Source organism: Strix uralensis, chromosome 2 (assembly GCF_047716275.1).
Source record: "Strix uralensis isolate ZFMK-TIS-50842 chromosome 2, bStrUra1, whole genome shotgun sequence".
Classification (NCBI taxonomy): Eukaryota; Metazoa; Chordata; class Aves; order Strigiformes; family Strigidae; genus Strix; species Strix uralensis.
In genome coordinates, this window is record NC_133973.1 from 15,214,517 (window position 1) to 15,229,999 (window position 15,483).

A 15,483-nucleotide genomic window follows, 5' to 3' on the forward strand; every position below is an offset into this window, starting at 1 on the left:
ATCTTTACATTATTTTTTAGATAAAGAATTTCTGAATCAGCTGTGTAATCAAACTGGTAGTGAAAACCATTCTTTCAGTTACTTAACCATTTTTTTACCGTCAAACATATTCATCTGAATATAAAAGAAAAAAAACTGAGTTGGAACTAAAAGAATTTACAGAAAAAAAGCATGTGAAGAATTGTATGTGCATAGAAGCCATTCTTTAGTTCCATCTTTTTGTTTCAAAATTAGACACCTTTTTCTTGTGATTAAAATTCTACTGTTCATTAATATTAATGCTGACACTTTTACCAGCAAATAACAAGGACAGGGGGGAACTTGGCATATGTGAAAATCATGGGTGGCTAAAACATGCCGGATTATTTTAGGCAAGCATAATTTCTGTTATGTAGTGATTTGGAGAAGAATGGTTGCTTGAGGGCTGGTGACTCACATGGATTAATTCAGTTGTTCAGTAGAATTCAGACACCATCACTGGATCACAAATCCAGCATCAACATGTCTAAATCTGTGCAGACTAGCACGAGGTGAAGACTTCTCCCACAGTGTATGCCAGTAATATCTCTAATTCGAGGAAGGACATTTTTGCATTGTTATGCAAATGACAGGCTCTTGCTGTGTGCTTATAGAAGACATGAGCATTCTGGTTTACAGAGTTGTATTACTGTTTTCAGTGAACGTAAGTTGTTGCTTTAGGGCTTTGTGTAGGCCTGGTCAATAAAAGACTTTGTAGCTTGAATTGTTGAATAAGGAAATACTTAAACATGTATGGGTTTTCTTGTATCTTATCTTTTGAATGGCCTAACTTTATTTTTAGACATTGCTTTTCTTCTTTCTAATCGTTCTTCTTTTTACATGTAGGAATGTCAGAACCTTCTAAATAGATACAGAAATACGAACCTGGAACTAGTGACTCGCATCATCCGAGATGGTGGACCATGGGAGGATCCAGTATTACAAGCAATTCTTAAAGCAAAGCCTGTATCACAGGAATTAGGTATTTCGTTTACCACGTTAATTTTTAGACTACTAAAAAATGTGTTAAATTACACTTTTTTGATATTAGGGTCAGGTGTTGTCAGCTAGCGTGGCACACAATTTAACTATTTTTCTGTAGTAAATGTACTGGTCCCTTTTTTATTTGACAGAAAACTAGATTTCTTTGCTAGCAGTTTAAGTCCACTTTTACGGCGTAGAGATCAGATTATTCAGGTAGAAGAGGCTACTGAGCAGTTACTTATAAAATGAATTTACCAAATCAAGGCATTCAACCCCTGAAAGAGTGTGGAGAGTGACTTGACTTCAGTTAGGCTGCTGAAGTAACATGTTCAGGGGAGGACCTGACGTGTATTTCTGTCTCATGGTAGTCTGACTCATTTAATTTTTCTTTTAAACTGTAAATAGTCAGGCTTGTGGCTTTTCTTGGTTCTGTTTAGAATGAGGCCTGTGATTACACCTGATAGCTGCTTTCTGTTTATGTTTGTGTAATTCCTGGAGTAGGAGAAGGGTTTCTGTTCAGTGTGCAAAGTAAACCAACACTTTTAATGGTGTGTGGAAACAAACATTACCAGAATGTTAATGAAAGTTCATAAGGGGAAAATAATCTATAGTAAAGTCTTTACTAACATCTTATGCAACATATTTGCTAGCAGTGTTCACAGAGGACCTCTTAAAAAGTTGTTTCTATTTGATAGTGATAGAAAATACTAGTTCTTCTCTGGTTACTATGGTGTAATGCATGATTCAAATTCATTATCGTGTTTATGACAATGTGTTCGTTCTGAAGAGAGAGGAAGAGGACTTTAAAGCCAGAACAGTTCAGTGAGCTGGCTCCTTAACCAGAGAAAGTATTTTAATAGCAAGTTAATGTGATTAAGTGGGTAGTCTTCATTGTTTTGTCTCTTTTGTGAAGCAAGCACGTGAGCAACATAGTTTACCCATGATTTTTATTATGTATCTGATAAACTTCTAGTGAAATACCTATAGAAACAAAATGAAGACAAAGATTATCCTTGTTCTGTTCCTCATTGCATGACGAACTCTAGACGTTTTGGTGGTTATGGTCTGAAGTTAGGTCTCAATCTCCATCTCTCGAGCAAGGAATTAGTTTAGTCTTTTTCTTAATGATTCCTTTGGTCATCATGAAGCCTCTATATTATTGATAGCAGTTTGAGGATTTTTACTTAGTTTTAACTTGGCAGAGTAGGAATGAGACTGACTGTTGTCACTAGATGATCATTTTATCTCTTTTTGTTACAGACCACATCTCCTTCCCCTCTCCTTAGGTATTCTTCCTTCTTTTATCTTCTGATATCCCCACACACCCCCTTGACATGTCTCATCTGTGATGACAAACACATTATTTTAGATAACATCTTTTGGAAGCTTTTTCTTTCTTGTTTTACTTCCTCTAAAATCTGATTCTTGTGAAGTCTTACACAAAGCAAACATTCTGTGCTGCTTTATAGGCTGGCAATGTTTGGTGTATATTTTGAAACTTGGCCATATAGTTCCCTCGGGGATCACTATTTTAAATGAGGAAAACTGCCTATTACTGCTGAATCACCAACCATTACTTGCAAAAGTCAGTTTGATAAATATGTGCTGTGTGAACTACATAATCCTGTCTTGGATTCATTAATTACACAGAGATGCTTAGGCCAAGACAAACCTTGCTGTGTCTGTACATGAATTGTAGTATATGTTGACATGTTGCAGTCTATTTTGATATGGCCGGAGAGGAAGGCAGTGTTTGGGTTTAAAGAAAAATAGCAGGGTTGAAACATAGGAGCAATAAACTTCTCTAGATTAGGGAGAAGAAGGTAGCCTGCTGTGAACATCTAGAAGAGTATTGTGGACAGAGGTACACTTAGATGTAACCAGTTAATTAGTTTCTAAGCTGATGGTTGGCATCTGTCACTCTAAAGCAAAGCACTGCACATGCTGCCTGGACAAGAATAGATGTTATTTTCCCCAAGCCTTTTTTAATGTAACACAGGCTTGGCTAAATGCTACTATAGTTAGCAGTTGTCTTTTGCTTGGGGGTTAGAAGAGCTGTAAATGCTGCCTTGGGAAAAGAGGGCATTCCACTGCAGGGAGGGAGCACAAAGCTGGGACTCAGAGTCTTTTAAACAGTGTTGGAGTGTGTAGGAGACCCCTGTCCTGGGAGCTCGTGCTGTCTGTGTCGGAGGGTGTAGGAGATGCCCTTCCCTGGGAGCTCATGCTGTCAGAAGTGGGATTCACATTTATGGAGCAGACGGGCATACTGACCAAAGAATTCTCTATGCAGAAAGTGGGAATGATACAACAAGTTAACCTGTATTGTGGACTGCAGTCTTCCCTAGTTTGAGGGAAAAGGATGTTACAGCCAGTTGTTACACGCGCAGCATTTTCTTAACATTAGCATGTAACAAAAGCTAAGTATTTCTGGCCTAATTTTTTGGTGTGAATATTCAGGAATCTGTTGGGTAATGTTTGCATATGAAACTGGTGATTTGGTTTATTATTGTAAGTATGTTATTTCAACAAAGAGGAGGCCTTTACTTGCTTTAAGGATTGTTCTGTATGACTGCTTTTTCTTGCAGTTAATGACCGCTGTTAGACACTGGCTTTTCTTTCAGTCATCTTCTTTACTAAGTTTGTACCCAGAAGTGCTAGTGGATAGTGGGGATGAGATCTTCTCTTATGGTGGACCTTATAGTATATCTGTTAAGAAATCTCATCTAAAAACTTACATCATCTTAAATAATATTTCTTAAATGTTCATTAGCATATAATGCCAGTAGCTTGTGTAAAAATAAAGATGCTAAACAAACCCTGTTTCTGAGCATAAGGAATGTCTTTCAAACAGGTGTCCTTTAAAAAAAAGTTTAAGTGAAAGCTTGTTATACAAGTAATCTTTTTATTTTGGGAAAAAAATTTCTCTTAGCTGTACAGGTTATGTTTTTCAGTAACCACTTCTATTTTCTTTAATCATTTTAAGTGTCACTTTCAGTTGCTTGTAACTTTCTTAATACAGGTTCCTTCTAAGGTATAAACTTCCCATGCTCACTTCTAGCCTTCATTGACTTTACATTGACAATCTCTTTTCTTTTTTCTTTTTTTAAAACATGAAACACTGTACAACACTACAGGGTATGTACTAGAAATTGTGGGGTTTTAACTCTTTCTCTTAAGGTAGCTGTTGAGAATATAAAAGGAAGATCAGGCCATATTGTCCAATACATTACGTAAATGTTACCACACTATGCAGAGTGGGCATTTACTTGACAAGATGCAAACAATTCTCAAAATAAAAGCAGCATTATTGCATTTTGTACCGTTGAGTAATATCTTAACTTTTAATCCTGAGACACTAGAATCTGTGTCATCTTTTATAATAGAGATCTAAAGTGTGTCTTCTATGTATTTCATAATTTCCCAATTACTTAAATGTTAAGTATTTTGAGTGTCTCAGTTGAAACTATTTCATTCAAGTGTTAGCTTTAAGATTAGCTTCTAGATCTGAAAAACAGATATCCAGAAGTCAGAGCCTAGAACTTAAAGGTATTTAGGGATTTAGAATTGTGCCCAATAGCAGTTCTAGAGGAAGAAAAAGTATATTTTTCCACTTCTTCAAGCAAAAGCAAGGTGTTCAAAGCTACATAAAGCATCAGCATGTGAATTGTAGTTAACTTTTTCACCACTCTGAGCTCTTCCATTTTAATGGGTGATGAGTATCCTGAGTTGTTTTAAATATTTATAATTATAGTGTTGGAAGTGATGTCAATACTATACTTCTGACAATCACCCAGATTCCAGTGCTGAGAAAGAAGGGAGTTTTCTTTCTCAAAAGAGTTCATATCTGCTTCTATATAGTGTATATTTTACTAATCCTTTGCAGCACCTTGTGTTGATCTGTTAGAAACAAAATACTGAGTTAGATTGCTGGTGTAAGAAAAATAACTATTTCTGTTTCCAAGCAGAAGGACAGATTCTTGATGGTATTTCATTTAATATATGATAGCTTCTTTAACAGAGCCTTTTTTATATTATTTGTTGACATTGCACTATTAAAAACAACATTACATTTAAATATATTTGTTGTTTGGACTTCATATTCTAATTGCCTTTAAATCTTTCTTTTCTGTACAGTTAACAAATATTTAAGCTCTGAAAATCCACTGTTCTTTGAACTACGTGCCAGATACCTTATTGCCTGTGAACGCATCCCTGAGGCAATGGCTCTTATCAAATCTTGCATAAATCATCCAGATATCAGTAAAGATCTGTATTTCCATCAAGCTCTTTTCACCTGTCTTTATATGTCACCATTAGAAGATCAGCTATTCCAGGAGGTATTGTTTGTCAGTATACATTTTTTTAATGAAGTGGTACATTATACTTACTGTATACAAGTTGTCAAAAGGAGTATATGGAAATCTGTTTTTGTAGAATCAAATGTCATAAAATCAGGCAACTACACTGGTGTTGCTTAACTTAGTGCTGGCTTAAGCTTTGAAAAGTTAAATGTTAAGTGCCTACAAATCTTGTTGACCTAAATGCAATTTTTTGGTCAAGTTTACTTGTAGATATATTCCCTAAATAACTTGAGTCATTAATATTTTGTAACTTCAGTGTATTGACTATTTTACTATTATTTTAGAGAAAGCACTTGAGCCTAATTGATGTCAGTCCAGTGTTTTGTACACTATATAGTTTTGTTAGCCTTAAAGTTTTTTTTAATGATGCCCCAGTATGTAAAATGATGCTCTAGCTGAACGTGGCCCTACTTTTACCACTGATAGCACTTACTAGATAATGATGCTTTTCGTAACCTTGTTTTAAGAACAAGCTACCACCGTGCAAAGAAGTGCTTTTGTGTAGTCTTTTGATTTCTCAGACAATTACTCTGATTGTTGTTACTCTAAGAAATATGAAAGAGCTTTAAATATCTCCAAAATCTCTATTTACAGACCTACACAAAAGCTGTTCCAAAGAAATCCTGTGTTAATAGCAATTCCTGAAGTTTTCAGTAGCTTCTTTAATATAGCAAGGACTGATAGGTTTTTATTTCATGTTAGCAAATTTGTCTAAATTGATTTTATTTTAATTGTATAGCACTTGTTGAGGACTGATTGCAAGAGTGGAATTGAGATCATCTGCAACACTGAAAAAGAAGGGAAGACTACCTTAGCCTTACAGCTATGTGAATCGTTCCTAGTCCCACAGCTTCAAAATGGGGACATGTATTGTATATGGTAAATACTTTATTTCTGGTGAAGCAGCTTAGCAGATAATAAATGCTTATTGCCAACATGAAACTCATTTAACTTTGAGGTGTAGCTCAAGTCTAAAATACCAGATAAAAACATTCTAACGTGATTTTTAAACATCCCTAGTACATCTGTTAACGCCTGTTGCCTTTTTACACACAATCATGTACAGTGGTAGCCTGCATAGTATGTAACACTTATTAACTCTTTCAGAGTAACAGAAGGGTGAGCCTTTACATGCTTTAAGCTGTAAATACCTATAAATAAGGCATTTATTATTAGCAATGTGTAAGAATATGCAGTCTGTAGACTCTGGCAATGCAGATTTTTTGCTGTTCTGCTAGTTAAATGACACTGCTTATAATAACCAAACTGTAGTATGTCACCAGTGTGTCTAAAAAGATAATATATGGTTCTGGAAACATGCTATGAATTATGCAAACTTCTGTTTCATAAAGAGCCATAACATAAATGGTGGTCCTCTAGAAAATATTTAAGAATGTCTTCATGCACACTGAATCAGCTTGATAGTTGGACGTTCTTATGGCTAAGAAGCATTTTCTGTAGAGTTGTTGAAACAAATTTCATCGTTCTGAGAACTGAAAGATGGCTAAGGAAAGTAATCCTTCTGTTTAGCCTGTATAATTTCTACCTAAAGTAACATCTGCATTCCTTGATAAAGTATGCTTAATTTGTTTGACTATGTAGTTTGAAGCAAAAAGGCTTAGTCAGCAAATATTTGATCAATTTTTAAATCGAGATTAAATTATTGATCTGAGTAACTAATTTTAATATGGAGTTTAGAATGTATATAAGATTTCCTTGTTCCTAGATTTCAGGGAATTGAAAAGTAAGATGTCTACCTGTTTTTCTTGTGGAAGTAATAAAGCTCAGGCTTGGTTTGTTAATAAAACTTTTCTGTAACTATTGGATGAGTAACTGATTGCATTGAATAAAAAGCTTTTGAATTATGATTATGACATCCATTTATAATACAATGTATTGGCAGTACCTCGTGGCATTTTTCATTCAGTCTGTCCAGAAAAAGGTGGGCATGACTGTCCTCATAGCGCAGATGAAGTTTAACCAAAAAGGTGTACATAGTGTGATTCCAGCAACCAACTTCGGAATGGAATCCAGCTTTCCTGATTCCTGCCCAAATGCTGCATCTCCTGACTTCTTACTTATCAGGAAATTTGCAGGTGTAACCTACACGTATTAGTTACATGGTTAGTGCTTTGTGTTTCAGGGATTCAGTCTTTAAGAAATGCATTTTAAATATTGGAATTAAACCTTTTGCTGTAGCAACATGTTAACCTTGCTCTTACCCAGTTGATCGTTAAGTCTCGCGTCACTCACTTTAGATATTGCTATTCAAAACAAGATGTCTGTCCTTACATCTGGCAAAGTGGATGTCAAAAATGAAATTCCAGAAGAGGCTAAAGTACTGTTTGATATCTGTTTATCCAGTAAAGCATTTTGGCATCTTAGTATTTTAATCTTGTGTTCAGAATCTAGAACCTGAGGATCTTTGAAAGAGTACAGAGCAGTTATGTCTGTGCAGCTAGAATAGCTGTTTCATTCTTTACAGATGCTGAGCCTCAGCAATTGTGTACCCAATGAAACAAGTCTGCATAATGCTTAATAGATAATGTAAACTGGAACAAAGCTTGTGAAGGCATGGCTATACTGTAATTCAAATTTTTGAAGACATAGGAGCCAGGTTAAATTAACCCACATAATGTATTTTTCCCTAGAGAAGATTTTAACGTCTTCAGCACAGCTTAAATCATCTTGCCTTCTCTGGAATTGAAGACCCTGCAGATCTAGCAGGGATCTAGCAGCAAACATTGCTAGCAAAGATAAGAGATCAAAATAGATTAGAAAGCTGTAAATAGCAGATATTTGCTATTGCTTCATGTGAAGCAGCTTATATGAAATCTTCATGCTGAAACCATTAGCTCTCATTATCGTAGAGGACTTTAAGCAGCTCTGTCACAAAACTCTTACTGTTTTCATTAAGAATAAATTCTAGATTCAGATGACCTGAACTATTTTCTGAAGTGAAAGCCCACTTGCAAATTAATCACAAAGCAAGCTGTGCTTGGTCTTACTAGAAATATTTATGTACAAGGTATTGGTAAGAGATCAGTCCATAATGATGCGATACCTTCTAGTATCAAAAAGTGATGTCTCTTCAGAAAGACAGCCAAAATTTTGGTGGAACAGGCAGAGCAGAATGGCTTGTCTTCTCTGCCAGGCAATTCTTAAATGTTGTTTTGGCTGTTTTCAGGTGGTTCCTATGCAGTAAATTGAGAAGGTCAGGGAATTTTTCCCATGTGTTCAATCAGTCTCTGGCCTTTGGGTAATTTTTGTGAATTGGATAACATTTTGGTAAAGCATGCTATCTATACCCAAAGATAAACAGACTTTCTACTTAGCAACAATAGCAAAGGTTTTAGATCTAGCTAAGGAATGACAGGCTTAACCATTCCCTCATGTTACTATGGAGGCACGCAAAGGTTTTGGTATTTTGAGAGGGATTAACAGGCTGGAATACCTGGTTGTCTCTGGTAAAGAGGTACCCAGTTCTGTGATCTCACAGTAACACTTTAAATTGCCCCAACACATGTCCATAATAGTTTAAGCACAGGCCTCAGGGTGAACCAGGTTCTACTATCCAAGAAGTAAATGTAATTAAGTACCATACTATTATGCCATAATAATTGAGCAAATAGAAAACTACTCCTGCCTCCATTATCTCAAGTTTATCATCTGTGTTGTGCTCAGTGACACAGATACCTCAAGTGCTGCTCATTTCAGCATTAAAGTTGGTATCCGAAGCATTTAAGTGTTTGAAATAAGAGTATAATCAGCTCTTCAAGAATGTTTTAATCCTTAATGATTATCAAAGTCAGAAATGTGCTTGAGACGAAACCTCCATGTCTACAGGGAGAAATAAAACTAAAATATTATTTCACATCAGGATCTAGTCAAATGGTGGTTAAACTGCTTTGACAGCTTGCTCTTCACCAATGGAGCTACTCCTTCTATTTTCAGTTTTCTCCATTCCTTTTTCATCTCTTTCCTTGTGCTAGCTGTCACACTTGTCTGAACACAGAGCAAGCCGCTTTAACCACTAATCTCACAGAAGAATAATTTGAGTTTTCTCAAATTCTCTGGAATTACTGTTGAAATGGCTTGCTCTGAAATGGTGTGAGACAAAGCAGAGAATAAGTTGTATTATTCAACTGCTGTAACATTTGACAGCAAAAATGTTCAGTTCTTTCTTTTGTACTCCAGGTTGAGACTTTTACTGAATTTTTATGAATGGTTTGGTGCATGAAAACACTAGTTAGTTTCAAATGTGTACGTGAAGTTTGCAGACTTTCAAGACCTTAGATTTCTAGCCTGCTAAAGGCAGAGGTGAACAGCTTGTATCTTTAAAAAACCTGTAAGACTAATTTTTTGTGGGTAGAGCTGCTTGTAGAACTCCTTTTTCAGTTTCACCCATATAAGCTTGATATTTCTTTCAACATGTTTTCTTGGGTTCTGAATGAAAGAAAACTAACAAGCTCTTTTGTCTAGCTCTTAATGTCGAGCAGAATTGTAGAGCTGTCCTAAATTTAAAAGTGAGGTTGGTGTTTTGTCATAGGCAGTTCTGTCACTTTCCTTCATGCAGGCACTGACCCCACTAGACAAGCTTAAGCTCAAAAGGTTTGCCTGATTTGTAGCTGACATAGACTAGAGACTCTGGAAGATGAGCCAAATATTTTGTCAGTAACAGGGTTTGTGTTTTCTGAGGGAGGAGGCTGGTGGAATAAAAAAGTGTCTTCCTTCAGAAAATGAAAGTAGATTGGTTCCCTGTTTTCATTGTGTTGTTATAGTGGGATTTCTGCCTGCTCCTAACTATATCTACTCCTGTGTAAAATCTTTGTGCTGGCAAATTTTCTTATAACTAAAAGTTAGGTCCAGTTGTCTTTCCGAGTCTGTGAATTAAAGTGCATGGAACTTACAGGCTGTAAATTTCCATCAGTTATATTTTATAGACTAAACACATTACCTGTGTAGGAGCTCTGCTGCACAGTCTAGCAATCTATTCTTATGTTTCCTTGTATCAGTCAGAAATGTTACTTGACTGAAGATCAGAGAGATGTATGAATTGGCTGTAGAGCCTGATACTTTCACGTAACTGCTGTTGGCTAGAAAGACCAGTGATGGCAGCAGTAAAAAAAGAAAATTGTGTTGTAATATGCATAACTGGAGAACATTAATATTTCCTGTCAGTGGACCATAATAAGAAGTTAGCTTTCTACAACACTCCCCTTTTCCAGATACTTCTTTTCCTGAAAGACTCCTCATCCTTGCACTGAAAGTAACTTAATCCCAAGGGTGCACAGAGCTTGCTGTTCAGCCTTACGTTTATTGCCTGTGGTGTTAAGGGCTAGATGCTGTAGCATCTGATTTTATTATGCAGTTCTCTGATACTAAGCTGAATACATTAATATTTTGTTGAATATTTAATTGGCTCAGTGATAGGAGATACCCTGACTTCTTTAACAAAGTAATTAAGTTGCATTTTCCATTGTGTACGTTGGGTACAGTTGTGTTGTTAATTAGGTTGGTATTATGCCCTCAAATATGATTTTAGTTACAGAATATGCAAGTAGTTTTTCCTAGTAATGCATCATGCTTAGTGATAGAGTTCTAAAACTCAATCTAATCAAACTATTTTGTTCTGTACTTATAGGGACCTGATCTTCATTTGGAGTAAACTGCAGCTTAAATCTAACCCATCAAAACAAGTTTTTGTCGACCAGTGCTACCAGCTTTTAAGAATTGCTACAAATGTCAGAGTAATTTTCCCTTTCATGAAAGTCATTAAGGATGAAGTAAGTCTTGTTTGTTTGTTTTACCCCACCCCCCATTCTTTTTGTAACTAGTTAAAGTAAAGAGAAGTGATGTTAATGTTGTGTAATGGCCACTCTGTGGAAAGTTAAGAGGGAGTAGGGAAGGACACAATATTAACTTAAAAATTTTGTCAAGTTCCAGAATGTGCTTCAATATTAAGATTTCCCTTGGTCAGTTGTGTGTTTTTAAGATTTCTTTTTTTTTTTTTTTTAACTGAATTCTGAGTTTTTCTTTTTGTCTGCAGTAAGTTTGAGGAATGTCATTCTCTACAAATAAATGGGGAAATTAATAATAAATACATGGAGTAAATGTGAAAGATGCATTGGTGATTGGGTTTTTTTTAGCCTGGCTCCTTAAGGAAATTGGACTTGTGTAACGCCATTGTATCTGCCTTTCACCCTTGTTAAGTTCTGAATCCTTTCACCAGTTCTAATAAAATCTGAAGAAGTGCTTATTGTAACATAAAGGAAAAGCTAGGCTAAGATAGGAGAAGACATACTTTTGCTTCAGGAAAGTGTGCTGTGTTTCATGCTTCAGATGTTAGTCTTATACTGTGCCATATAAACATCTGCAAAATATGTAACCTGCAGTGCTTCACACACAGGAGTGCAAGTCACTTCCACACAAATGTTTTTTATGATTAACCTGACTGAACAGAGCTCCTTCGTATTCTATGCCCTAAATGAATTATAAATTATTTTGTCACGGGTGCTGCTGTACAGTTCTAAATGCAATGATTCGCTGCTGTTCAAGATTTTAGTCTCAGTATGTGTCTAAAATACTTGTGGTGACATGATAACTTTTATTTGTGTTTGCATCTGAATGATCATATTCTTTAATAACCCACTATCTATGGAGCATTGTATGTATTTGTTAACACACATTTAAATGTAGGTAGGTATTAATTACTTCTAACTTCCTGAAACTCTTTTTACTTTAATCTGCTACCTGTTGGGCAGTATGTTTCTGATCATCCCTCCGAATTACATGTTCAGGGCAGGTTCCCCAACCTAAAGTGTGGAATAGGAGTTGTGCTCATTGGAAGGATAGTTTGTCAAGTCTGAAAAGTCGAGCCTTTTGGAATGCTTGGCCATGAGTTGTTGGGGTTTCCCTGGTGGTCACTGTTCAAAATTGAGGGCAATATTTTATAGGTTGTATTTTTATGTAATGCAAGTTAAATGAGTTAGAACAGGGACAAAATACAGAGTAATTGTCCAATTATAGTGTGAAACAGCCTAGATAATGAAGATGCAGACAGAAGATGCTGCTAGAGCAGATATGATATGCTGTAGACTTGTTTTATATCCCCAATCAATTGTCTTTAACTGTAGAACTGCATGTGGCAAAAGTATCTGAAGCTTTGTTGACAGTGGCTGTATAGCTTTCAGTGCAAACCAGATGTTATTTTTGAGCATTTTTGTATCTGTATTTTATAGTCTCACTGGAGCATTATTTTAAAATGAGCATGCCTTTAGGTAATGTTTACTAGCAGGATGCTTTCTGAACGAACTCCTAACTATTTTGCAAGTAGATGAATATAAATATATGGTATGTTGATCTTCGGGCATTGCTTATACTAGTTCATTTTTAGTTCTGATTTTTTAAATTTTGTTTTCAAGCTGTAGACTTCTGTAAGCCCATAAGGAAAACACCATTACGTGTAGTCTATAATTATGTATGCTGTAATTTCCTTTCCGCAGGTTGGTGAAGATGGTCTTCAGATATGTGTTGAAATATGTGGATGTGCCCTACAGTTGGACCTCCGTGAAGATCCCAACATGAAAAGTCTTATTTATAAAGCAATTGCTCATTTTCTGCCAAACGACTTGGAGATCCTCAGAATTTGTGCTCTTTCGATCTTTTTTCTTGAGCGCACCTTGGAATCTTACTACACTGTTGAACATTTATATAAATGTGCAGATGAGGAGTACAATGAGTGCACTAGTTCTGTTCAAAACCGTGTACGGTTTGAATTGCTTCCAATTTTGAAAAAAGGTTTGTTTTTTGATCCTGAGTTTTGGAATTTCTTGATGATCAAGCAGAATTGTTTAGCATTATTGGGGGATAAAGCCTTTGTTGGCTTAAGTGAAAGTACACTGGAAAACTCTACTACAAATACAGAGAAGATAACAGAGTATAGGGCTCTGAGCGAGGAACGTGTCTGTTTAACAGATGTAAGCAATGGGGAGCTTGACCCTGAAGACCTCTCTGAAGCCCAGTCCAAAGGTAATGCCAAAAAGAACCATGAAGCTCTTGAGGCATCTAAAATGTTAGATCAAACTGTACCAAGGCACCGCTGTGTGATATGCAACAAGGAATTTCTTGGTGGTCACATTGTGAAACATGCACAAGCTCACCAAAAAAAGGGCAGTTTTTCCTGTGTACTTTGCACCAGAAAGTTCAGGCAAAAAGGACTTATGCTGAAGCACTTGAAGAATCATGTCAGGAAGATAGAAAGGCAACATCTTGCTGCAGTTCTTGAGGCTGGTCAGCAGGCTCCTGCTCTTAATGAACTAGAATGTTCTGATGTTTCTCTGTCTCTTGAAAATGGGAATTCTGATGGTTCCAAAGACAATGAACCAGAGGTTGCAATAGCTCCAAGTGCTGACCAAGCGGTCCAAGTGGAGGAGGAGAATGCAGAACAGGTATTAGATGTGGTGGAAAATCATCTAAGTGACCAGGATGATGCTACTGAAAATAGTAGTGACAGCTGTTTTAATAATGTTCCTGATGCTTTAAGTACAGAAAGTTTGCCTGAAGATGATGAGAGCTCCAGTAAAGAGTCACCTATTCTGCACAAAGTGAATGGAGCTTTTTGCCCTCAAAAAGACATTGATGCTCTGGATGAGGAAGGAAGCTTTAAGTGCCCTGCTAATGGTTGTGCTAGAGTGTTTAAAAAGATCAGATTCCTCAATAAACATGCAAGAAAAAGTCATCCAACTGATTTGAAGGTGCAGCAGCATATAATGAAATGGAATAAAGGAAAATGTCGGTTCTGCCAGAGAAAATTTGCTGACTCCCAACATTTTATAGACCACCTGAAGAGACATGTGTATCCAAATGTTTACTTTTGTTTACACTTTAATTGTAATCAGAGATTTAAGCTGTCAACTGAGCTTGCAGAACATACAAAAAGTCATAGTGTTTTTAAAGCTCAATGCAATTTTGCAGAATGCTGTGAGCTATTTGAGGAGCTCCCTTTGCTGTATGAACATGAGGCTCAGCATTATTTAAATAAAACAGCAGAATGTTCAGAAGACGCAAGTGAAAAAGATTCTTCAGATGATCCTTCAGAACTTTGTAGTTACCAAGATGATGATGAATCTGTTAATGAAAAAGAAACTGTAGATTTACCAATTCCAACTTGGAAGTCAAGGAAAGATTCTACAGAACCAAAGACATATATTCAGAGTGTTGAGAAGAAAGCAAACAATGTCATTCACAATGGTAATGAAAGTTCATCTGAGGGTAGCACTACGGTTTTAAATTTGATAGACCAAAAGACACCTGTGTTACAGCCAAATTCTGAGAACTGTAATGTTGTTAGTGACCAACTAGTCAATGGGCACAGTGACCTAGACCAGACATCATCAAAGTCAACAGAAATACCTTTGGACAGAGTGGCAGATGAAACAAGGACAGAAAATGGGTCAGTGTTACCAGTTTTACAGAATTGTCATGATATACCACAAAATAATGCTGCTGCCTCGCAATTACCTTCTAAACCAAATCAGACAACAGAGAATACTTCGTATGGTGTCATCTTAACAAAACCGTATTTTAGACCATTGCCTCCAAGTTATCTTGATGAACGATACATTAGCATGCCAAAACGTAGAAAAATTTTGACTGATGAAGTAGATGCTCATTCTGAACAAGATACATTTTGTAGCAAATCTACAGAAAGATTTAGATGTGGCAACTGCTTGACCATCTACTGTAATTCAGAAGCACTTGAGGCTCACCTTGCACAAAAGAAGTGTCAGACGCTCTTTGGATTCGATTCAGATGATGAAAGTAAGTCTTATAGTCCTTCTGGGTTGGCTTGTTTGGAGGTAAATACCAACCAGAAAATGGTCTTTGAAAACAGGCAACCAAATGGAATAGATAAGACAGACACGATTTCTAAGCAATTGTAGGATGCTAGGACTTAAACAATTAAATCACAATACTGTGCTAAATTGGAAGTTCAAATTGGACATGCTGTTTAGAGTAAGAAAGGGGTGGTGAGAACTGGTAGGCAGCTCTAATGGAAGGGTTCTCATGAAACAGAAAGGGGTAATTCAGTCTGTCCTTGCATGTTTGAAACTAAACA

General features: G+C 36.3%; 1 protein-coding gene across 4 annotated transcripts in view; it reads left to right on the top strand.

The window, feature by feature from the left end:
• The window catches only part of ZNF654 (zinc finger protein 654), a 37,298-nt gene that overhangs the window by 17,813 nt on the left and 4,002 nt on the right, over positions 1-15,483 (top strand). For all 4 annotated transcript variants that reach the window (XM_074856816.1, XM_074856842.1, XM_074856835.1 and 1 more), the window contains 5 exons: positions 865-1,000; positions 5,137-5,339; positions 6,103-6,242; positions 11,008-11,149; positions 12,869-15,185. In XM_074856816.1, coding sequence (XP_074712917.1) covers positions 865-1,000; positions 5,137-5,339; positions 6,103-6,242; positions 11,008-11,149; positions 12,869-15,185 — 2,938 coding nt within the window. The remainder of the gene's footprint in view (positions 1-864; positions 1,001-5,136; positions 5,340-6,102; positions 6,243-11,007; positions 11,150-12,868; positions 15,186-15,483) is intronic.